This window comes from Malaclemys terrapin, chromosome 10, assembly GCF_027887155.1.
Source record: "Malaclemys terrapin pileata isolate rMalTer1 chromosome 10, rMalTer1.hap1, whole genome shotgun sequence".
NCBI lineage: Eukaryota > Metazoa > Chordata > Testudines > Emydidae > Malaclemys > Malaclemys terrapin.
Genome location: NC_071514.1, coordinates 70,273,760 through 70,298,600, shown reverse-complemented (window position 1 = coordinate 70,298,600; position 24,841 = coordinate 70,273,760). Strand labels below are relative to the sequence as shown.

Genomic DNA, 24,841 nt, shown 5'->3' with positions numbered 1-24,841 from the left:
AGTTAATGGGAGTCTTTCTGTTCAATTCCATGGGCTTTGGATTGGACCATAACGCACAGTAGTTTGTAACTCATCACCTTCTGTCTGAATATTGCATGCAAGACTATTAGTAAAATATAGACCCAGTTCTTCACGGGGGCTTTGCCCCATGAACAAGTCAGGCATGTGCAAAAGGGCACAACTGAAGATCAGGACCTTACATTATCTTTGTGCTAACCGAATCCGGGATCATTCAGTAGGCAGCATTGTGCGTAGTTCACTATAGACCAAGTTTTTAAAAAAGTGTTTTGGTTAGCCACACCCATTTAGCACCTGCAAAACCTGTATTTGCCTAAATTTGTGTGGGTAGATGCCTGACTGCCTGATCTGTGTGTGCAAATTTGAGCTTTATACTCACACACCAATTTTGTGTGTGCACAAAATGAAGCAATGTTTAAAAAAGCTCCATTTTTGAATATACAAATTTAATTTTATTTAAAGCTTACCATGAATACATGGAGTCTCTACCCTGTCTTTGACAGAGCGCCAGGCCCTGTTCCATGCCCAAACTCACTGCCCTCTCCCTTCCACTTCCTGGGGTCTGGCTATGCTGGTGACTCAAAAACAATAAAACCACATAAACTTCAGCATAAGGATAGCTATTCCTAGGAGTTCCGTTTGGGCCAATGAGATACTTTAAACTCCTGTAGATCCTGATTGAAACTAAATGGGTCCACCTACCACCAGGACCCAGCAGTAATTCCCCTGAATCTTGGTGCAGATATTTAGTACCTGAGCTTAGGGTGACTTGAAGAGCCCTGCATTTCTGTACAGCAGTGGTTCTCAATCTGCAGGCCTCTTGCGGCCCAATCAGCACACAGCTGCAGCCTATGTGACATCCTCAGGGCCATAAGGATAGTATATGTATTGTGTGGACGTGGCCCACATAACACAATGGTAAATAGGTGGAGAACCACTGCTGTACACGGTTTTAGTGTCTGCCCTGCATCTTATATTTATGCTTTGATGGATATTTACAAAATTAATTGTTTGGTGGTGGTACTGATTGTTAGTTACGCTACTGAGAAAAGTTATAGGTATCTTACATTATGTAACACAGTTTTCCAATTTGTGTTTTCCAAACATACTGGAATTTGCAAAAGCTGAACTGTGCAATGAACCAGATTAAACAATGACTGCAAGTGACAAATAAGAATGGATACGTTACAAAAAACCCAAACCAATGTAGAGTTGCCAGGTGTCCAGTTTTTGAGCGGAATGCCCGGTCAAAAAGAAACCCTGGTGGCTCTGGTCAGCACCGCTGACTGGGCTGTTAAAAGTCTGGTCAGCGGTGCAGTGGGGCTAAGACAGGCTCCCTGCGTGCCGTGGCTCCACGTGGTTCCCAGAAGCAGTGGCACGTCCCCATTCTGGCTCCTACGTGTAGGGGCAGCCAGGGGGCTCTGCATGCTGCCTCTGCCCCAAATGCTGGCTCTGCAGCTTCCATTGGTGGGGAACCGTGGCCAATGGGAGCTGCAGGGGCAATGCCTGCGGACGGGGCAGCGCGCAGAGCCTCTTGGCCGTGTCTCAACATAGGAGCCGGAGGGAGGACATGCCGCTGCTTCTGGGAACTGCTTGAGGTAAGCGCCACCTGGAGCCTGCACCCCTGCCCCCACCTGTGCCCCAACCCCCTGCCCCAGCCTGGAGCCCCCTCCTGCACCCCAAATCCCCACCCCAGAGCTCGCACCCCCAGCCAGAGCCCTCACACCCCTGCACTCCAACTCCCTGCCCCAGCCCGGCACCCCTCCCACATGCTGACCCCCTCATTTCTGGCCCCACCATGGAACCCACACCCCCAGCCTAGAGCCTGTACCCCCTCCCATACCCCAACCCCCTGCCTCAGCCCAGAGCCCCCTCCCATACTCCGAACCCCTCGGCTCCAGCCCGGAGCCCCCTCCTGTGCCCCAAATCCCCTATCCCTGGCCCTACCCCAGAGCCCGCACCCCCAGCTGGAGCCCGCACCCCCTCCTGCACCTCAACCTCCTGAGCCAGCCCGATGAAAATGAATGAGTGAAGGTGAGGAGAGCAAGTGACAGAGGGAGGGGGGATGGAGTGAGCAGGAGGTGGAACCTTAGAGAAGGGGCGGGGCTTTGGAGAAGGGGCAAGGCAGGGGCGGGGCAAGGACGTTTGGTTTTGTGTGAGTAGAAAGTTGGCAACTCTAAACCAATGGCATGTTATAACAATGTTAATAGGGATGGAAGAATGCCTGATTCAGATTAAATTTGTACATGAAATCACTGGTAGTCACAGGATTCAGAATTATGCAGATGGTCTCATAGACAGTATGGACCTTTTACACCAGTGATGGGCATCCTGCCGCCCAGGGGCCACACACGCCCGTCAGGGTAATCCGCTGGCAGGCCACAAGACAGTTTGTTTACATTTGCACGGCTGCCCACAGCTCCCAGTGGCTGCAGTTCTCTGTTCCTGGCCAATGGGAGCTGCGGGAAGTGGTGGCCAGCACGTCCCTGCAGCCCGCACCACTTCCCGCAGCTCCCATTGGCTGGGAAGGGCGAACCGTGGCCACTGGGAGCTGCGGGCGGCCGAGCAAATGTAAACAAACTGTCTCACGGCCCACCAGCGGATTATCCTGACGGGCCGCAGGTTGCCCACCACTGTTTTATACCCTACATGCCAACCTGTGACTGGTCTGCCAGGATTCAGAATCAGCCGTTCAGTAGACTTTGTCCTAAGTGGCAGCAGCCTGTTCTGTGGTGCAGTGATCGGATGAAGTGCAGTGATGTCTGGGAAATTTTTTCTGTCTGTGAGACTAATCCAGAACTGATTTCATAGAGTATAAAGACCCACGTTGGGAGCGACCCAGTGTCAAGCTACTGTCTACATCAGCCATGTGTAAGCAAGTAGATAATCAGCTACCCTAAGGGTTGCTGTGGTACTAGGAAAGGGTTAGGGATCAGGATATTACAATTGCCTAGGTGCCCCACAAGCAATGATGACTTTTTGAGCAAGGGGCTAGACAGTATTTGTTGAAGCATGGATGGTGTGTTGCTCTCCAAAAGAGAGCATCAACTATCCTTAATAATATGCCTAAGGCTTTTCTGCTAGCTTAAGTCAGCTATTAAGGGCTTGGGCTCATCTCACAGATGGTTGGCAGTAGTTCCCCGAGCACATGCAGGATATCAATAAGAAACTGGCTGGGAAAAATCGTCTGGTAAAGACAGTACATTTCCACTAATTTTTCTAAACACCTCTATCATAACACCCACTCAGCTGCCTGTTCAGTGCTGAGACTGGGCACAGTCGTGTGCTTAGGTAGGGTTTGGACCTACCCGTGGTGCAGAGTACAGTGTGTATATTTTCAGACTTAGATCTCCCGTGGGCAGTGCCTTCCTGACCAGAGGGAATGACCTGTGTAATGAAGATTCAGAATACAATGCTAGCCTCTTAGGGTATGTCTTCACTACCAGCCGGACTGGTGGTGGGCAGCGATCGATCCAGCGGAGATCGATTTGTTGTGTCTAGTCTAGATGCGATAAATCGATCCCTGAGCTCTCTCCTGTCGACTCCTGTACTCCAGCGCCGCGAGAGGTGCAAGCAGAATCGACGGGGGAGCGGCAGCAGTCGACTCACCGCGGTGAAGACACCATAGTAAGTCGATCTAAGTACGTCGACTTCAGCTACGTTGTTCATGTAGCTGAAGTTGTGTAACTTAGAGCGATCCCCCCCACACCCAGTGTAGACCAGGGCTTAGTATCACAGTTATGATGTGTAAATTCCTTAAGGCTGACAAGAGGAAGTGCATGGGTGGGGTGGGGTGGGGGGCTTTCTTCATCTTTCTTTTAGGTAAAACAAGAATGAAGTTCACTGTGGGAAGAAATGGAGAATGGTGAATAGTTAATTTGGAGTGTGTGTGTGCTGCATCTATTCATATTGGCATCTGTTGTAATCAGGATAAGGAAGTAATGATGAGGGTTCAGGATCAGGGCATCCGTTCAGGGAGACTCATTAAGTCTGATATTTTCCATCACCTCAGATTTTAGGTTTGACTTATCCCCCTGTTTGATTTCTCTGACCTGCTTGGCCATCCCCAAGTTTATCTCCTTGACCTATGCAATGGGCAGGGTCCTGCCAGACTGACTGTCACTCAGCAACTCCAGTTGCCTACCTAGGTCTGTTACGTAGTGCAGCACACTCACCTTGCATAGCCCATTGACTGAACCATGCTCTGTGACCGGAAACTCCCTTTTGTATTTCTTTGAGCATGGAGTCCAAGGTCAGAAGGGACCATTGTAATTACATAGCCTGACCTCCTGTGTAACACGGGGCATAGAACTTCCCCAAAATAATTCCTAAAGCAGATCTTTTTTAAAAAAAAAATCCAATCTTGATTTAAAAATTGCCAGTGATGGAGAATCTGTCACAACCCTTGGTAAATTGTTCCATTGGCTAATTACCCTTAGGTGTTAAAAATTTACACCTTTAATCCAGACTGAATTTGTCTGTCTTTGACTTCCAGCCATTGGATCTTGTTATCCCTTTGTGTGCTAGATTGAAGAGCCTGTTATCAAATGTTTGTTTGTTTGCTTCCCATGTAAGTACCCATAGACTGTGATCGTCACCCCATAACCTTCGGTGTTAGGCTAAATAGATTGAACTCCTTGAGTCTGTCATTAAAAGGCACTAAAAATAATCATTTAAACATTCTTGTGGTTCTTCTCTAACCCTCTCCAAACTATCAATGGTCTTCTTCAGTGGTGGACACCAAAGAAATAGCCACAGTATGCCAGCAGCAGTTAGCCAGTTACTGATCTGTTTCTTGTGTGCCATGTTAATTTTGTATGTTCTAGTTGTTTAATGAAAATGAGCAGTGCCAGGTCACGTAATGTTTTGTCTGCCTAAATCTTCCGGGTTAACCTTTTGTCCCTCACCCTAGTCATAAAGCAGGGCTGTGGGCATTGCCAGAAAATCCCTCTGCCATAGGCGCTGCTACCATAGTCTTCCTGTTGGTTGCTGCTCCAAATACTATTTCCCCCCCGCCCCCCGAAGGAGTTTATGCAGGTTTGAGAGGAGATGATGTCATCAACCCATCTTCTCCCTCCCTGGCCAGCCAGTCCCCCTCCCAGCTTTGACCCACAGACATACAGTGGACAGGTCACTGTGCAATCAGGGGGCTGAGGCAAATACTCCCACAACACCTGGCTTGTTTCCACTGTGGTCACTAACTCAGCTTGTGTTAGCAGAATGGAGAATGTGGGGTTAAATACACAGGAATTATTTTACTCACTACTGAAATATAGCCACCTCTAGGGTGGAACCAGACAATTATTTAATTAACCCACAGTGACGCTACACATCAGTTTAGGATATAAAGTGGAAAAGAATACCATATTCAATTCAGATCTGAAGCGCAGAGCTTTGCTCAATCTACCATGTGTTCACCTGTGTACCAAATGCATCTCTGTCATGTAGTCCTGAAAAGTCAATAAGAACAATATAGAAGAGAAACTACTGCAGGGGAATCTGGGTGGGCAGAATGTAATTACCAGAGTTGGGATTGGACCAGAATACCAGATTCAATGGCTCCTACTCATCTTGTGCCCTAGGATCTTTAATGAGGGAAGTAAAAAAAGGGCCTGTATTAAGAAGCAGCAGCCACCTCTGTGACGTCCTGCTGCAGGCCACAGGGGGATCAGAGTTTCCCAGCTGAGGATGGGGGAGGGTGGCAGGAAATGGAGGGTCCTTCCCAAACCTAGAAGGAGTCCTGAGGCTTTATTTACTTCTGAAGAGAGCTCTCCTGCTCGAGTTTTGTTCTGAGTGTTATGGTTCATTTCAGCCCAAAATGCAGAGCCACACTCATCTGGAACTGCTACATTTTGCCTAGTTTCCCCCTGAAAAATGATTAACTGGCTAATTTCACTGGAATCTAAGCCCCAGTTTGTTCAGAGCCCTGCCCGCGTTTACCTGAAACTTGACCTGGGTTTGTATACTTTGGTAAACTTGCCCCTAGTTTCAGGTTTGTGACAGACATTTACCACAATACTAATTGCTGTTGTCATTTGTGTCCACTTGTGGTTTATAACATCTCATGATGTGGGTGCCCTTGTCCTTTCTGTAGTGATTGTGGTACCATTGCATCTGAAGAAGTGAGGTTCTTACCCACGAAAGCTTATGCTCCCAATACTTCTGTTAGTCTCAAAGGTGCCACAGGACCCTCTGTTGCTTTTTACAGATTCAGACTAATACGGCTACCCCTCTGATACTTGTGGTACCATTGTTTCTCCTATTCCTTGCTGAGATGGTCCACACAGATCAGATCTGGACCTGGGTCTGAACTTCTCCAGTGCTTGGATGTGGGAGTTTTTGGGGTGGGCTCAGCTCTGGTGGTGAGAATAGAAAGATACTATGGTTATTGCAGGTATCGGAAAGGTGAATGTAAAACCAACAATGGTGCTCACTGGATATGTATTTCCATCACACTCATGCATCAGGAAGCTTCAAAGGCAGTGCATGTCAATCATTAGTATTTTAAGCCATCGCTTTTATGCAGCTTTTAGTAATATCAGCTCTCAGACACTTTTTCTTTTACTTGTTTCAATTAAGTCAACGAAAGGGGGATTAATGGATAAACAGCTATGCTTATATAAAGCTAAGGTCAGGACACAGTCTGCTGAATAGCAAGGACACAGGTAAGCCTGGCTCACAGATAACTGCATGACATGCTGCAATATCAGGGAATAAGGGCACAAGTTCGTTAAGTGAATGCCACCTCTGAATTTCCTCCCTATTGTCAGTTTATATCACAAAGGAAATGCTACTTAATCCTGTAGAGTCTGATCTCTAAGCATTCCGTGCCCAGAATTTCCAGAGTTGTCAGTGGTAGTTCTGCGTGTGGCTGTTTTTCAAGATTGGGCCCGTATTTTGTATGTTAGCAGCAGATCAGTCATGTTCAATTATTAAGATTAGAACTAGACGGAAAAACTTCAAATGCAAGCAAGAAAAATTACAGCTCTTGAGATTCCTCCTCCTTGTGCATCCTGTTAAAACAGTTCTGACAGGGTGACAACCTGTTCCTGTCTTCTGCTCTCTCTATGCAGACGAGGGCCCTTCAGCTGCTAAACACCCCAGTGCAGTTTATTCACATTTGCTCTTCCCATCACCTTACTGTTCCACACATCATATTAGATACAGTTTCAGTTTCTCCTCCTCAGGTCTCTGCTGAGGAGAGAGCATTCTCTCTCCAGAGACTGGTTCTCATTCTCCCTCCTGCACTGCCTTCCTGTGCTTTCTTATACCTCCTGGGTTAACGGGCCAATTTCCTCATTGCTCCTCCTCCAGACCCATTGTAATCCACTAATTAGGCCCTGGGGAGAATTAATTGGTGTTTAAGTGACCAGAGTGCTGGCTCAGCTCTTGGTTCCCAGCACTCTGTCACAGGGTCACTACAGAGTAATGATGGCAGTTTTAAAACGGAACCATGTTCAGTGATTGAAGTATAATATAGTGAAGCAAACCTATTAGCAGGGGATAGTATCCTTATTTTTACCTTATTCAGTTTAAGGCCCCAAGTGGTTCTTGAAGATGATGAAAATGGAATGTGACTTTACATGTTTTTCTGCCATTTCAATCAATTAGGGGATCTGTTTTTGTTGGTTGAATTGCAGTTGTCTCTCGATCTGACTTTGCAGTTGTATAATCTCGTATTTCCTTTTCCCTGTAGAACGAAGTCGAGTTGGGAGAACTGCTGCTATCACTAAATTACCTTCCCAGTGCAGGACGACTGAACGTAGACATTATTCGAGCGAAACAACTTCTTCAGACAGATATGAGCCAAGGTTCAGGTAAAGGGCAGTGTATTTCTCAGATCACGCCTGCATGTTTGTGTGTGCTCTAAAGTTGTCCTGTATAGTTAGGCTGCCATTTTTGATTCCACCTAAGTGATTTGGACACTCGGTTCCACTAAAATTAATGCATGGCTTTGAATAGCTCTAATATATGTTTTTAAAAATATATATATATAAATCAAACATTGAGAGTCCAAGTCTACTGGTTGAAGCATAAGATTGGGAACCAGGAATTTCCAAATGCTGTCCCTGCCTCTGCTTTTGTGGTTTAGGATTATTTCTCAATGTTCGTGCTGTGCTTTGCAGACACAAAGTGTTGTGTGAATGTTAAATATAAAGGCGGTTTAATTCTGCAAAACTTGTTATGCTGTGTGATTTTTGACAATGTCTACTCACCCCTCACCTGCTTTACCTGAGTATGGGGAAAGGTCGATTTCATCATTCTAGCAGCTGGTGATTCTCTCCCTCACGATATATTGCCCTGACTCCCTACTTCAGCTGCTGCTGTTGTCAGACTATTGACATGTGTCAGTGAGACCAACATACCTGGCTTCTGTCAAGGTTGCCATTCGTTGCACTCCATGCAGAATCAACAGAAACATTCTGAATTTTGCTGCCTGAGACTCGTACATCTTCACTGCAAGTCACCTGGTACCTTGACAGTCCAGATCCTGCCCAAGTGCTCTTTTCCTGCACCGTGCCGCTCCACACTCTGGTCCCAACTGTGCAGAATCTTTCTGAGACAGAAACATGGACTGGCTGCAACTGTAAAGCTGGAATTGTGTTTGTGTTTCTTTCAGATCCCTTTGTGAAAATTCAGCTGGTTCATGGATTAAAATTAGCCAAAACCAAGAAAACCTCTTGCATGAAGGCTACAATAGATCCTTTCTACAACGAGTCCTTCAGTTTCAAGGTTCCACAAGAAGAACTGGAAAATGCCAGCTTAGTATTTACAGGTAAAAGCATTCTTGCTATTGAATTGATGCTATCTTGGCTGTCTCAGAGGTAAACAAATCAGCTGCACCATGCATGCACTTTAGCCTACGCAGTATCTTCCTCTTTTTCAGCAAGCTAACGTTTATGGGACAATCAGCTCTGTCATTTCTAGAGGAGCTTAATTAGCATCACGCTTCTCTGCACAGAAGCTTTCCTGGTGTTGTCACCTATAGTATGGAACTGTCTAGGAACTCACCTTGTCAGTTTCATTCTTAATTGGTGCTACTGGGAAAGCATTTCCACCGAGGAGAGAGGCAGGCTAATTGAACTGGGTCCTGAAGTGCTTCATGGAGAAGTCAGAGGAATGAGAGACAGGTGGAAAGAAATATCTGATAATCAGCCTAGGACTTAAAACAATACTCATTTTGGGACTCAACATAATTTTTACTTTGAGGATTGTGCACATGTCTTGCGCTAGCCCATTGTTCCGCTGTGATATAAATTGATTTGTTTATGCCTGTATTTTTAAAGGGACACTATTAAGGTAGTGAGCTTCCAAAGTAAGTGCTGAGATTTATTGTTGACTGTTTGGATTTTGTAACACTCTGAAAAGAGATGGATAACAAATGTCCAGGCGTCTTGGTGGGTTTTTATTCGCATTCTTGAATTTGGTATTTTCTTACTTCAATTATGGAAACAGGCAATGGAAATTGACACACAGAAAAGTTTCTCAGAGCAGGGTTAGATAACATAGTGGTAAAAATGACTGCTCCTGGTCTATGCTGTGGCTTACATGGTTGATAGCACTGGAAAAGATGCATTATTGCGGAAAAACATTTAAGAAGTTTCTAGGGGCAGACACAGGGTAACTGGAAACTGAAGCCTTCTTAGTAGTTGCACAATACATGCAGCACAAGTAGTGGCAGTGCAGGCTTCCATGCGCTACCTTTCAAAGTGTCTTAACCCAGACCTGAAGCATCTGCTTTTATGGGTTTTCTGTTGTAGCAAAAGGAATGAAGAAGGTAGTTTGTATTTTCCTGCCTCTTCAACCCTTGGCTTGTTGGCTGAGACTTCCAGCAAAGGGTATGTCTAGACTTAAAAAAAACACCGGCACCTGGCCTGTGTCAGCTGCCGCAGGCTTGGGCTGCGGGGCTATGAAATGGTAATGTAGATGTCTGGGCTTGGGCTATAGCCTGAGCCCTGGGACCCCACATCAGGGCTTCCTGCCTGAGCCTGGATGTCTACATTGCAATTGTATATCTCCACAAGCCCAAGTCAGCTGATACGGTGCCTGTTGTGATGATTTTATGGTATGGACGTCTGTTCACTAAGAATCGGGCAGAGACCACTAGCTCATCTCAGTGGGCCACTGAACTGCCATTGGATGGTGGGAATTTTGGTCTCTGCTGACCTTAGTCAGATTTGAACTAGTAACCTAGAAGTGAAAGGCTGCATAGCTCACTATTCATCTACTGAGCAGTCCACTCTCCCAATTGTTTTCAGTAGTAGGGGTTTGAATGATATTTCTGTGGGCAAACAAGTTGTAGAAAAGAACAGAGTTGTATAAAGACCATTTCTGTTGTTCATATTTTAATACATGCTTTCATTACCAGGAGGAGAAAATATCAAATTCAAGAATACAAAAAAAAGTTGTTTTGAATTGTATTTTAACTTTCATTTCCACTTTTAAATGCCATGCTCAGAAACATTAAAAACCAAATTCTGCTCTCATCTGCGCCAGTGCAGTTTCACTGGGGTAACCAAGAGCAAAATTCATTCCCAGCATTCTCTGTGTTAACTTGATTTTGTGAATGGTGGCAATGCCTTTGCTAAAAATTATAATGCAAATAGGATTCAGTCCCAGTTGTTACATTGGGCTAGATGGTAGCATTCATGCCACTGTGGTGCAGAGGGCAGTGTGGAGCCAAACGGTCCCTGGAGGAGCACTATCTCTCCCAGTGCTGTATAGGGGGTGCATTTTGCACGTTGGGATGCAGTTGATTGCTCCCTCCATGGCCATGAGTCCATCTGCTCTTCACCCCACTTGCCCCCTTTTTGGCATTGTGGTCTCTGGGAGGAGCAGGAGTGAACAGGCCCTAGAACTGAGGGAGAACAGGGGCTGCCACTGTGTACAGCCTCTTCTGCAGCCTTGTAGAGACCCTGAAACTTGATGTGCCCCAGTCCTGCAACCAAGCAAGGGCCATGAGCGGAGTTTATGCTCCCGTGAGTTAAAGGAAAAGAGAGAAGGATTTTTTTTCTTTTTTTGTAATGTTCCAACAATGTTTCTGAGCCATTCAAAAGAGAATCTGCACCCAAAAGACAATATTATTGTAAAACTCTGTATTTCTTACATGGCAGAAACGGCTGTCAAGTCAGTATAAACAGCTGAAATTCAATCCATTAGCTTGTTTCCAAACATTTCATAACAAAAGTGATGCTGATCAGCATTTTAAATCTTGCCCTTCATGCACAGAAATTTCCACAGCAAAAAGGCTATATTTAAGCATGACTTTACATGCACGCCATCTTGAATGTTCCCTTTCATGTGTAATGATGAATTTGTTCCTGGAATCTTCAGCCAGGTGATCTCTTTCTGCAGGAGTGAAATACTCCGGTGCTTACCTACAAAATACCAGCTCCCTATGATCAGGAACAAGGAATAAAATACAACACAATTCATTAGAACAAATGAAGTCGGTATTAGATGGTTGGATGGTTGACCTTTTATTATGGATATTTTTTTTTTAAATGAGTCAATCAGAAGCTAACTGATTCATAAAAATAAACTGTCACATGTTGTTACGTAGCAGTCAGATTTAACTGATAATATTTGAAATGATCACATCACAGGGTTGTTTGTACCAGAGGGCACAAAATATTCATTGTTGAAATCACGGACCTGTGATTATCTACTGCATCATCAAAACACAGTGTCATGGAGTAAACAGTACTTGGCGAGATCGATAGGGCCAGATTCTGATAACCTTCCTCATGTTGAGTAATATATCACTCTGAGTAGCCCTGCTGCTGGTGATATTGCAGTAATGCCTAGAGGTTCCAGCCAAGATCAGGGCCCCAGTGTGCTATACGAACCAATGGTGAGAGACGGCATCTTCCCTGCAGAGCTTACAGTCTATAGATGAGACAGACAAAGGGTGGAAGGGGAAGCAGAGATACAGAGGGTGAACTGATTTGCCCAAGATTACACCACAGGTCCGTTACGAAACCAGTATTAGAACCTGCTCTCATCCCCTAGCCACAAGACTACGCTGCCTTTCCATTGTCCTACTCCGTGCTAGCAAGGGGTATCAAAATCTATTATGAAGAGTGGTGAAGAAGGAATCCTATATGGCCACATAGAAGCAAGTGGAGAACAGATATCCGAAGCAATATCATGGAAATAACCTAGTCCAGTGGACTTGGTGATGGTAAGGGCTCTGGGCAAAATTCTTTGCTGGTGTAAACTGGCAAAACTCCATTGATGTCAATGCAGTTGCATTCATTTAAACCAGTAGAAAATTTAGCCCAATTTCATGTTATGTCAGTGTGTGCTTTTAAATAAATAAAGGTAAGCAGCTGTGACTACTCCAAGGGTGGCTGCATTTCTCTGTTGGGTGAGTGTTCCCTACATTGCCTTCCCTGGATCACTGGGGTATTGTGTGGCTTAAGTGGTTCATGCTTGCGAAGTGCTTTGAGATCCTCAAGTGGAAGATGATCTAGAAGTGCAGATTATCATTATCGGAGCTGAATTTCTGTCTGAAAATGAGAGGAGCGGAACCCAAATCCTTTGGTTATTTTGCATGTCTGCACAACAGGAACTAAAGCCACCTCCTTTTTTTCTTTTAGGTCTTGCTTGCTCTAGCATCCCTTAAGTCAGTTAATTAAATTTGCTGATGAGAAAAGAGCCAATTAAAAAGGAAAGTAATCATGCTGCGAAGGGTGGCTAGTGATACCATGAAGGTATGTAGATCTGTAAAAGCACCCAGGCCAGCCAGTAGCTAGATCATCTTCAATAATTTAAAATAAACCATGTCAGTGGCTTCAGGTATTGGACGAGTTCCATAGCTGTCTTAAGCTGGCATCGTTTCATTGAATTCAGTGGAGCAACGCCAGCTTATGCCAGCTGAGGATCCCGGCACTCTCTGTGTAGTTGGTGATAAATTCAGAAGTGACACACTATTTGATTTAGGATACGCCTATACTCGAGCTGGGAGGTGTAATGGATGTCCCACTGCTAGGTTTGATTGAGTTATCCCGCTAAAATTAGCAGCATAGCTGCAGCTGTGTGGATGACAGGACAGGCTAGCCCCCACAATACACTCCCATCTGAAACCCTAGGTATGTACTCGAGGTGGCTAGCCTCTCCCACCCCCCAGGCAGCCAGGGATATACTTCTGTCTCTAGTGTGCTGGCTTGCTCAGTGCTAGCGCAGATATATCCGCCCAAACTGGAAATTACAACTCCAGCTCCAGTGCAGATATAGCCTTAGAGCAATAAGACTTTTGCGTATATTTTTCTTGTGTCCATTTATTTAAACTGCATAGTTTTCAGTGTACTATGGTGGGACGTGCATACAGTTCCCATTACTTCTAATGAGAGTTGAGTGTGCAACATTGCACAGACAACGCCGACAAATGAATGTCTCTTTCCCTTTATGCAAGTTTCATTTCTGCAAATTCCCCCTCCACGCGTATACCCCACTCCCCGCCCCCACCTATCATATGATTCTCTCTAGCTTTGGATTGAAAATATGAATTGTAGCCATCCTGTTTAAGCACAGCATTGGATCTACCTATACATAGATGAACCATGAGTTTGAACCTTAGTATGGTTGACTTACAACGTAGCACCCTATTTCTGATTGACTGTTATATGCCAGGTTGAGACATCGCCATGGACAGCTGTCCATCAGTGTAGCCCATGCTCCCATTGAGGAAGCTACAGATGCTAATGAAGATGAATTTTATCAGCAGCTAGCAGCTGTGACGCAATCTGTTCCACTGCACGACGAACTTATTGTACTTGTAAATATGAACGCCGCACCAAGTTGTCCCAGAAATGGCTTCAAAACTATTCTTGGGCCATTTTCCTCTGGAACAATAAATGACAACTCTGTGAGATTACTCTTCTTTTGTGCTTTTCATGGCATTACCAACACTGGCTGTTGGTTCAGGCACTTAGATATCTGGCAGGAAACCTGGATATTCAATGATGGGTGGATGAGGGAGAAACTGGACCACATATTGATCAGAATCGTAGCATAGTAAGGCCATATTGGGTCTACAGAGGTGCATAAGCCCTGACAAATGCTCACCATCATCATTTTGTTGCTAAAATGCCAGTTACTCCTCTATTTTAACATAAAAGTGTGCTCCTCATGAGACATAAAGCACAAGGTATCTGAAAATTCAGCACTTGCTAATCTGTCTCAGTGGAAAAACAAATTAGACACACTTGGCACTCTCCTGGGTGACGTAGAATTAGCTTGGACAGTCATAGGCACAATCATCTGAACAGCAGTAGATGCCATCCCAGAACTGAAATGCTACAAGCGACGCCTCCAGCTGTACAGTGGGACGTTTCAAATATTGCAAAAGAAATAGACAGCACCATGATGACACTGATCAGAAATGTTTACAAGGTATTTTTCAAGCGTGAGCAAAAGTGACTCCTGAAGCTTATTTTGAGAACTTGACAAAAGAGTCAGAAGAAGGAAGGAGACCTAATACATTTCAGCAGCCATTCAAAGCTATACAGTCACTTCGATCCAAAAATGAAAGCGTGGTAGAAATGCACTGTGTTTTTATTCTCTTAGCCTTTTGTGCACTTGATAGACAGCCCCCAGTGCTATCAGCTGGTTAATTCCACACAGACCATGGATTGGCTCTATGCAGACAAACACAACAGCTATTAAAGAATAGTACGTGTTAATTGTCATGTGTCTCTTACTAAAGGAAAGATGGAATTTGGCCTGGACACCAGAATTCTAGGCAGTTAATTTCAAGTGGAGCCATAGGATCATTGCCTACCAAGTACACAAGCAAGCAAAAAGGGAGTTTTAAACCCTAGAGATTAATACCTCCAAGTGCACTTGTGGATGCCAGTGTTGGGGATGTAAAGATACCTACTCACCTCAGTCAAGAGCGATGCTGGAACTTGCCGGGCTATACTTTTTTAATCTGAGTTTTGATCATTTTCCAAAAGACACTTCATTATAAAGTGGAAAGAAACTTCTTAGAATCCAAGAAATGTGGTCGTTCATGTCTGTAAGCTAGTTAATAAGTATTAATGTTGTTAATATTAATAATATTTTCATTGCAGTATTGTCCAGATGGCCCCCAAAGCACTAGTCCCTCCCAGGCAAATGGCCTGTTAGTAACTCATTAACATCTTTTCTTCACTTACCTGATATAAAACAATAATCTTTTGATAACTTCAGTAAGGGAATATATGCAACCATGTGATCCTATTGCTGTCACACTTCTCTTCTTCCTCTGACACATCAATGTTGTGCCTATTTAGATTGTAAACGATTGGAGCAAGAAATGTCTTCTTTATGGCCGTACAACACGGAGCCCAGTGGCGCCCTGCTTCTGACTGAGGCAGCAGAACACTGTTATAATGTAAATAATAGCTAGTAAATGCATTGTGCTAGGCACTATGCAAACACAGCGAGAAACAGAAACCGCCCTGCCCCAAGGAGTTTACATTCTGTCTGTGTAACAAACAATAGGAGGTGAAGCTGGGAGATTGCTCTTAAAATGGAGGCATAGCAGGAATCCTCTTGCTGCACCCTAAAATGTAAAATACAGCAGAACGCTCTTAAAGGGATGTGCTGTAAAGCGGGGGGGGGGGGGGGGAGGAAGGGGGGAAGGGCGCTTGTGCCATTTTTGCTTTTCGGCACTGTATAATTGCGGATTGCAGGATCTGGCTATAACTTTTGGTATGTCTATGTGACAGTCAGTGAAATCCTTTACTTCTAAATTGTTTGTAGCTTTCAGTCTGGCTAGCTCCACTTCTCATGGTGCCATTTCTCAATAGAGTCTGAGGGTACAGCTTTTAAAGTGTCCAAGTCCCATTTTTAATAGGGATTTAGGGCCAGATTTTCCAAGATATTTAGCTGCATAAAGATGCAGATGGGTGCCTGATTTCAATGGAAATTAGGTACCTAGGCGCTTATCAAAACTCCAGTAGGTGCCTAGCTGTATCTGCATCTTTAGATGCCCAACTGCTTATGACACCTGGCCTGTAGGCTCCTAAATCACTTAGGTGGTTTTGAAAATTTTACCCCAGGGCTCTAATTAACTTCTGCTCAATAGAAACTGCTTTGGCTAAAATAATAATCAAATTACACTGCCCAGTAGTAAAACAAACCGGTTTCACCCCTCTTTTCCCCACCCTCCCCAAGGAAGATTCAAGGGAGATTTAATTGCATCTGAATTTTTGCAGAATATTTCTGGTTTGGGTTTTGTTGTTGTTGGTTTGGTTTTGAACATCCACATATTATTGAAAAAGATTCCTTCTGTTTGTGTTTAAGGATATTTATTCCTTTTTTAAGCCATTACAACTTGATGAGAAGAACTAGCGCGTCCATGAAATTCTGTGTCGCTGTTGGTGATAGATGCTTGTTTTAGGCATAGGTTCTGGGTGCTTAGGGTGCAGCTGCCCGCCCGGCTTGAAGTGGTTTCCATTATATACAGGGTTTGCAGTTTGGTTCAATGACTGTCAGCATCCCCACTATAAAAATTGTTCCAGCACCCCTTGTTTTAGGTACCATTTTGTGACACAGAATACATGGACACTAATGGCTAGTGAAGTGTAACAGTGAAATAGTGTAATCTGTCACTATTCCATCACTATGCTACATCTGGTCACCTGTTCTGCTGAGTTCACCACGCTGACCAAACAGGAAATACAATTCAAAAGTTCCCGGTGTTTTTCCTGTGTACCTGGCTAGTGCAGCAGAGTTGAAAGTGCTGTCCAGAGCGGTCACATTGGAGCACTCTGGGATAGCTCCCTGATAGGGTGACCAGATGTCCCGTTTTTATCGGGACTGTCCCAATATTTACTTGTTTGTCCCGCATCCCAACCGATGTTCGGTCGGGACGCGAATTGTCCCGGTATTTTGCCCTCCAGCGCACAGGCGGAGGGGGCTCGTGCCCCCCCCGCCCCAACTCCGCCCCCTCTCCCCCATTGGATCCCTCCCCAAATTCCTGCCCTGGACCCACCTCTTCCCCAAGCACGCCGCATTCCTCCTCCTCACCCCTCCCTCCCAGGCTTGCGCTAATCAGCTGAATGGCGGCACAGGCGCTGGAGGAAGGGGGGAGAAGCAGGATGTGGCCCCCAGCTCAGGGGAGGTGGAGGCGGAACAAAGGCAAGCTGGTGCGGGGGGGAGGGGGACGGGGTGTGGAGCTGCTGGTGGGTGCTCAGCCCCCACCAGTTTTTCCTATGCTCCGGCGGCTCTTGTTTTTTTCTTTTTTCTTTTGTTTTTGTTTTTCCCTTGGCTCTTGGTTGTGTTTTTTTTTTTTTTTTGTTGCTCCGCCGTCCCAATATTTCACATCTTTCATCTGGTCACCCTACTCCCGGAGGCCAATACCATCGAAGTGCACAGCGCTGCATCTACACTACCCCAAATTCGACCCAGGAAGGTTGATTTTAGCGCTACTCCCCTCGTCCGAGAGGAGTACAGCAGTCGATTTTAAGAGCCCTTTAGGTCAGTGGAACGGGTTTGGTTGTGTAGACGCATTCATTATAAAATTGACCTAACGCGGCTAAAGTCGACCTAACCTCATAGTGTAAACCAGGCCTCAGACTATCAGTGACTATTCTACAGGCTTTACTTTGCCTGTGTTGTACTCTACACACTTCATAGTAGGATTCTTGAATGAGGGAGAGACCTTTTCTATGTGGGGCATATTCACTGGTGAGGCTTTATTTGATGTTGTAGTAGTTGAGTGAAAATGTGCTTAGCATACCGCTAAACCAGAACACGATGCTGGGCCAAATACCCTGCTGGTGTAACCAGGAGCAATGCATTGACATTAACAGAGTTGTGCCTGCTTATGCCAGTAATGAATATGGCCCTTTATCTACAAATAAAGATTGTAAATAGGTATGTGCCAAAAACAGAATAATTTATCTGACTGACATGCACAAAGTTTTGGAAAATGGATCTGAACCCTCCTTATTTTGCAAAGCAAAACCACCATGGCACAAAGTTCTGTAAAAACAAATGCATCCATATCTGAACCTTGGGACTTAGATAAAAAACACACCTATCGCTGGTTTAATTTTTGGAAAAACAAAACCTGACTGAAAATCATTCTCAGTCCTGTCTCTGCCTCATAGCAATCACAGTTAATGGAGTAGGCCTTCTGCCTTCAGTACCTCTGGCCATATTAGAGTGGTGATTATGATGTGTATTTTAATTGCAAAAAAATAGATCACATGATCAAGACACTGAGATATTGGTGCTTTTCACTGGTATTGTAATGATAAGGAGCCAAATCTTTAAATTTTCCAGTTAGCTTCATATGTTGAAGCTAGGGTGACTAGACGTCCCGATTTTATCGGGACTGTCCCGATATTTGCTTGTTTGTCCCGCGTCCCGACTGATGTGCGGTCGGTACACTGGACAAACAAGCAATTTTGCCCTCTGGGAAGGGCTCTCGCCCCACCCCCACCCCGACTCCGCTCCCTCCTTCCCCCATTGGCTCCCTCCCCAAATCCCCGCCCTGGCCCCGCCTCTTCCCCAAGCACGTGGCATTCCTCCTCCCTCCCAGGCTAATGGCGGCAGGCTGGCTTCCAGTTCCTGGAGCTGGTGAGTACGGGCACCGGGCGGTCAAGGGGGCTGCTCCCCCATTAGGGTCCGGACCCCGGCAGCGGCGGGGGAGAGCGGCTCAGGGCCGCACGAGTGGCCATGTAAAGTTTATTGGCTTGGGGTGGACCCTGGCCGGTCCTCGCCACTGTAGGATAAGAAGCTGATAAGAAGCTGAGTCCCCCCCTCCCCTCTTGTCCTGGCTCCTCAGCTGAGCCCCCCGTCTCCCTCCTGGGGGAGCAGCCTCCTTGCCTGCCCGCCCGGTGCTTCCAGCTTCAGGAATGGAAGCCGGCCACCACCCACCCCCTCCCTCCAGGCTTGCGCCGGCATTACAGCTGCAAGCCTGGGAGGAAGGAGGAATGCCGCTCACCTGAGGAGCCAGGACGAGGCGGGAGGGAGGACTCGGCTCCTTACCTGGCCTGCGGTGGCTGGCGGGACATGCTGGCGCGGGGCGGGGACGCTACCCCCCTACAGGGCAGGGCGAGGAGCCGGCCGGGGTTCTCCCCGAGCTGATAAACTTTACATGGCCACTTGTGCGGCACTGAGCTGCTCTCCCCCGCCGCTGCCGGGGTCCGGAGCCCCGCGCCTCTCCCGCTTGGCTGCTCTCCAGCGGCTCCTTCCCCGCGGGGGCGGCGGGACGCGCCGCATGTGCCTGGGGGGGGGGGGCGGCGGGGAGGACAGCACATGTGGCTGCTGCGCGGCCGGGGCTTGCTAATTCCCCCGGCACCTGCAAAACGGCTTTGGTGGGTTTTTTTCTCCGCCAACCCTCTTCCTCTCTCTCTCTCTCTCTCTCCCTCTCCCCCCCCCCCCCCCCCCCCGCATCCCGATATTTCATGTCAGTGATCTGGTCACCCTAGTTGAAGCATGAAATTGGCCTCAGTTGCAGGCATGACCAGAGATGCACCTGAATTTTGAGCTGCCTGAATATGTGGAAACTTGACCTTCAAACATCTAAGTAGTTAAATGTCAACCTCCCCTTTAACTGCCAGTTTGCAGGGGTTGCAAACTGTGTTAGGTGTGGGGCCAGAACATGACCCAGCTCTCAATGTGCATAGCTCATTTCCTCAACGTAACTTTCTGTCAAAAATGTCTTCACACATTTAGACACACAGAGAGCCTCTTGCTTTCATACCCAAACAAAATAAACACCCCCCCCCCTCACTGTAAGCAAATCAAACTATTTCTCTTCCAGGCTGGGAAATAAGAAAATAGATTATTTCTATTTTAAAATACTTGCAAGGCGTTCTGATACTGTGGTGATGGGAGCTGACTAAGTATCTAGCTACAGACAGGGATAGCTATCTTGCTGCTAAGCAACCTCCATTAAAAATTACATTTCAGTGCTGTCACAGGGCATGCCCCCCCCCCACTCCTTGCCTGAATGGACCCCTCTCAGGACCCCTTAAGGACTCCATAGAGTCCAAAATGGTGTAAGACAAAATTCCCTTTCTGGGATTATACTTTAGTAAACACAAATAAACTTGACAAGAAACCTCTCCCCTTGGCTTAGATCTCAGGCTCCAGCTTGATGTTTACAGTGCAATTTTATAGACTTCGTCTCGGGCTGTTTTGTTGCTGTGTAGACATACCCTTGATGGCCTTTTATCAGGCCCACGCTTTCGTTATTGAACTCCCTCCCTTGATGGGCTCATTCCCCTTAAATTAGCTCATCACAGGTAGCCTGGGTCCAGTGGAGGGTGCCGTTTCTGAAACATCTGGCTGGGTTCCTTGTCTCCAAAGATTCTACATACCTGACTCACAAAGGCTGAAGCTGATTTCCATTAAATCTGTGTAGTTCAATCATAGGCAAAGAAAACTCCATTGACGTAAGTGAAGTCACTTAGGATTTGCACCCGTTGCATTTAGATCATGATTTGGCCTTTTATGTCAGGATTTTTAAAATACCCTTAACTCAGCATTCATGAATTTGTGCATCACACACTCTATGGCCCTTGATCTGGAGGTCTAACAAGAGCACACAATTGCTGTCAGCACCGCCCGTGTTCCTGGCAGGTCATTATTCCAGGTCGCTGAGGCTTCAGAATGTGATCCTAGTGATCTTACTAGAACATGTAGGGAAAGTGAACAATGGTTCTTGGGGCTCAGTGTTGGTAGGTTAGGGACACGTAGACAATAAGTGGGAAATGGTCTTAACCCCTAGCAGGAATTCATGCAGAATGGAAACTTCAAGTTGAGAGTTTCTTATAAAAATAATAGCTAATAATTAATTAATTAAACCCAAGCACAGCACAAAGTGGCAGGCAATGTATTTGTTCTAGTTTAACTAAAAGTGTAAAAGGCAAGCTTTCTAAATCCATCCAGCCATGGGAAAGCAGATGAAGAGACAGAAGCTAGATGATGATTGGAGGTCAGACCAGATGATCACAATGATCCTTTCTGGCCTTGGAATGTATGCATAAGCTCCACCAGCAGGGTGCTGACATACCTATGGCAGAAGTGTAATGTGAATTCATCCTAGACATCAGGAGCAATTGAGTGATCCTGTGGTTTAAATGAGAGTGATCGTTCACTGACTCAGCTCAGATATCATAGAAGCCCTTGGGTGCTGGACCCAGACAGGAGACAGAGGATGGGAAACGCTCCTGTGGCAGTTCCCAAGCAATGAGCTGGGATGCTGCTTGTCTTCTTTGCGCACACGGTATCAGCGCAACACCCTCTTGAACTCTGCTTCCAAGCATGGAATGGGGGCAGTGTCTGAAACCCCCCCCCCAGCAATCTGAGCTACGATTTAATTATAAAGATAACCAGATTGGGACTTTCCTGTAAAGGATGTATCAATATTAACAGAATACAAACCACCCTCCAAGTTGCATATGATGCTGTTTGCAAATATTGATAGTAAAAAGAAATCTACACATGCCAGTACTGGAGGATATATCCCTCTCCTGGTTCCTTTCCCTTCTCTCTGCATCTCTGTTAGACATGAACACCCTTCTCACATGCATATAGCTAGCTGCAGCAGTTGTGCAAAGGGAGTTTAATGAATCGTTTTCAAGTGTATAGTTTGCTAGTGAATGATGACTCCGTGGAAGCCTTTGGACAAAAATGGGTATATTGTTAGTGAACCAGGAAGTAATGTGGGTTTTTTTCTGTATCCATTAATGAACATCCCTTCTTGATGCCTTGGAAACCATGGATAGAATCTGGATCTAATGAACATTCTTTCCCAAACCCCAAGTTAGATCATGAGATGCTTTTCATATGAGGATGTGACTTTGCCTTCTGTTGAGCTCTGTAGTAATTATAGCCTTGTTTCTAGGTTGTAAAGTGTGTTCTGAAAAGGAATCCTCTTAGTCTGTCCACCTGTCTGGTATTATACTATTGGATCAGTGCTGAAATGATAGAGAAACAACCACAGTATCCCATGACTTATCATTCATGACATAACTTTCTCCATGACGGCCACCCGGCAGTGCATCTGGCATTTTAGCAAAGGATGCTTGCTCCGGGGGCTTCCTTTTTAAACGTTATGGTACTTCATCACTTTTCAGGGCAAAGCTGTATCCTCTGTTTATAGGATGGTACTGTAGCAGGGCAAGGTTCTCAACTGATTTTCCTGACTCCTGTAATGTACCAGTACAGCAGCCCACCACGCTGCTTTCCGGTAGCGTTGACTTTCAGCCACAAACGGTTCTGTACTGATTTTGAAACGGTGTCCTAGAGGAGGAAGAATCTGTCTCTTGTTACCAGCCCCCAAGCCGTCCTGTTGAATCCAGTCTTCGTGTGTGTTAGCAGCACTGGAACTCTTCTCAAGCTGGCAATTGGCAAGCCAATAGAGAAGAGCAGAAGGTAACGTTAGCATGATTTTTTGGCTAGTGTGGAGCAGGTGACCCCGTCAAAATTTTGTTTCCCTGCAGAGTGGGGTAGTGAGACTTGAGAGAGCTGGCTGAGTGTGGTCATGAGGCTCACTTCATGGGGAAAGTTAGCAGAGGGGAGCAGGCACTGCTGGCTGTTGGGCCCCCAGGGACAGTGAGGCAAAGGCAGTGCCAGTGACACTGCTCTGGAAGCAGTTCTGACAGCGGCTGGCCCTTAGTTCTGCCATACTCGGTCTCATCGAAGTAGCCACTGCTGGCTGGCAATGAGAGTAATTGAAAATCCCCCAAACGGCAGCTGTGCCCATTGTTCGCTTTCACTGGATTATACCTAAACAAGACTGCCCTGATCTCGTTCTATCCTCAGCATGTCCCTCACAAGCCCCGTACTCCCCAGCGTGTGCGATAGATGCTTGCTCACGCTGCTGAGCTCTGCCTGCACTTTTTCACACCCTGCACAAGCCTCCCTGCACAAGTGCTGAGCAGCCCCGGGATGTGGAGTTCTAGCCCTGTGGCTCTCTGTGCTTCACTCAGCAGCCTGCAGGATCCAGCCCTCGGTAAGCACTCCAGGATGAAGCCAATGAAGTTAAGTGCAGAGCAGGCAGTCGGGGTCTAGACAACTTGACCAGATGGATTCTTGCTATAACTCCACTGAAGTAAGTGGAGTTACTCCAGGGATGAATTTGGCTCCTTATATCATGCTGAATGGCTTAATAAGTTAAATACGAGAGTGAAAGAACATTAATATTCTTTCAAATGAATACCTATGAAAACAAGAAGTCCTTGTGGAGCAGCGCTGTTGCTGTACCTTGGTCAATGTGGCATCATCTCATTAGAAGGTAAAATTAGACCCTCAAATTCAATTGAACGTGTTAATAAGGTGTGCAGTGTCCGAGTATATACAACTTTTGCCATAGTATAAAATAAACTGGTTTTCACTTATATTTAATATTCCTTTGTTGAATCTGGCATAATAAAAAGAACTTAGTAAAACTCCTATTTACAAGCTGATTTACTAGCCAATTTTGCAAGTGCATTTATTTGTACTGTGTCATGCCTCTCTGCCTCCTTGCCTTATCTGTCTTGTGTTTGTTTGTTTTGTTATGGTGAAAGGATTCATTACAGTTTGTTATTAGGCTGTATCTATTCTATGCTCTATGCCCTAAAACTCTCTAAGTATCAGTAGCTAGAATACTGAGTGTGGAAAGCATTCTCATTCAATCTGATATTTATCTTTGCTTCCATAATTGTCACATAATATATGTGAATGTGGTGGCAGAGTCTGTCTCTGTAACCCAGAGACCATTGACTTTAAGATGCTGCATAGCAATGGCGCTACTGTATTGAGGATTCGCTCTATTATCCAATTTGCCTCCAAAGGCAGGCTAAGCAATAATGGATTACATTCAAGACTCTTCATATGTAAATATGGCTTTTACATTTCTCTTTCCCATCAGATTCCTTTATCTCCTTAGTTTGTTTTCAGTGCTTCTTTCCTAATAAAACTGTCTGCAGTGAAATTGATAAAATAATTACCTTTCCTGCGACGGTTTTAAAATCAGTGCAGATATTCTATCTGGAACTGGGTTTCAATGCGATCCCTGACATTTTCTGGTACTAGGAACAATTTTTGGAGATAGAGGCTTCTCCTTTTGCGGTGTCAATTTGTACCTACAAAAATGCAGCCGCAGTTCCATTGTGAGTGTAGATCTGAGGCATGGCATCCCAAAGGGAGTTTGCAAATCCAGAGGTTGGAGGAGTAACTACTCATATTGATGCCTGTAATTCACTGTTAGGGTTGCCAGGTGTCCAGTTTTCAAAGGGGACCTGTACATTATCCAGTACTGACCGGACACCAAAAGTCCAGTTACCACAGGTGGGGGAGGGAGGGAGGGCAAGGGAGGAGCTGTTGGGTCATCAACCCATGCCAGCCCCTGCTTAGGTGAGGCCACCTCCTACCTGCATCTCGTGGGTGGGCAGGCTCCCGTCCTAGCCCCGGAGCAGAGGGAGCCCAGTTGGTTGCGGGGAGGGAGGTGGACAGGATCCAGGGAGGAGGAAACAGGAGGAGGGAGAGCTGAGAGGGGATTGGGGGATGAGGTAGAGCAGGGGCAGGGCCTCGGGGGAAGAGGTAGGGAGGGGGTCGGTTCCAGCTCTCCTGCTGTACTGTCCAGTTTTCAGAAATTAGAACGTTGGCAACCCTATTCACTGTGCAGGTGACAAAATGCAGGCATAAGCCCTGGCCTCATAACTGCCTGAAAATATGCCCCTTCAAGTTTAGCTTATTCTGCTAGACATGCAGATGGCTGGGGGCTATGCTGTGCTGTGTGTTTGCATGCTCAGGCTTACCATATACAGCCCTACTGCTGGGTCCTCAGAGCCAGATCACATCTGTAAACAAAGCCATTGGTTGTGTTTGG

General features: G+C 45.9%; 1 protein-coding gene across 3 annotated transcripts in view; it reads left to right on the top strand.

The window, feature by feature from the left end:
- The window catches only part of SYT17 (synaptotagmin 17), a 73,513-nt gene that overhangs the window by 30,955 nt on the left and 17,717 nt on the right, over positions 1-24,841 (top strand). For all 3 annotated transcript variants that reach the window (XM_054041980.1, XM_054041976.1, XM_054041979.1), the window contains 2 exons: positions 7,715-7,835; positions 8,639-8,794. In XM_054041980.1, coding sequence (XP_053897955.1) covers positions 7,715-7,835; positions 8,639-8,794 — 277 coding nt within the window. The remainder of the gene's footprint in view (positions 1-7,714; positions 7,836-8,638; positions 8,795-24,841) is intronic.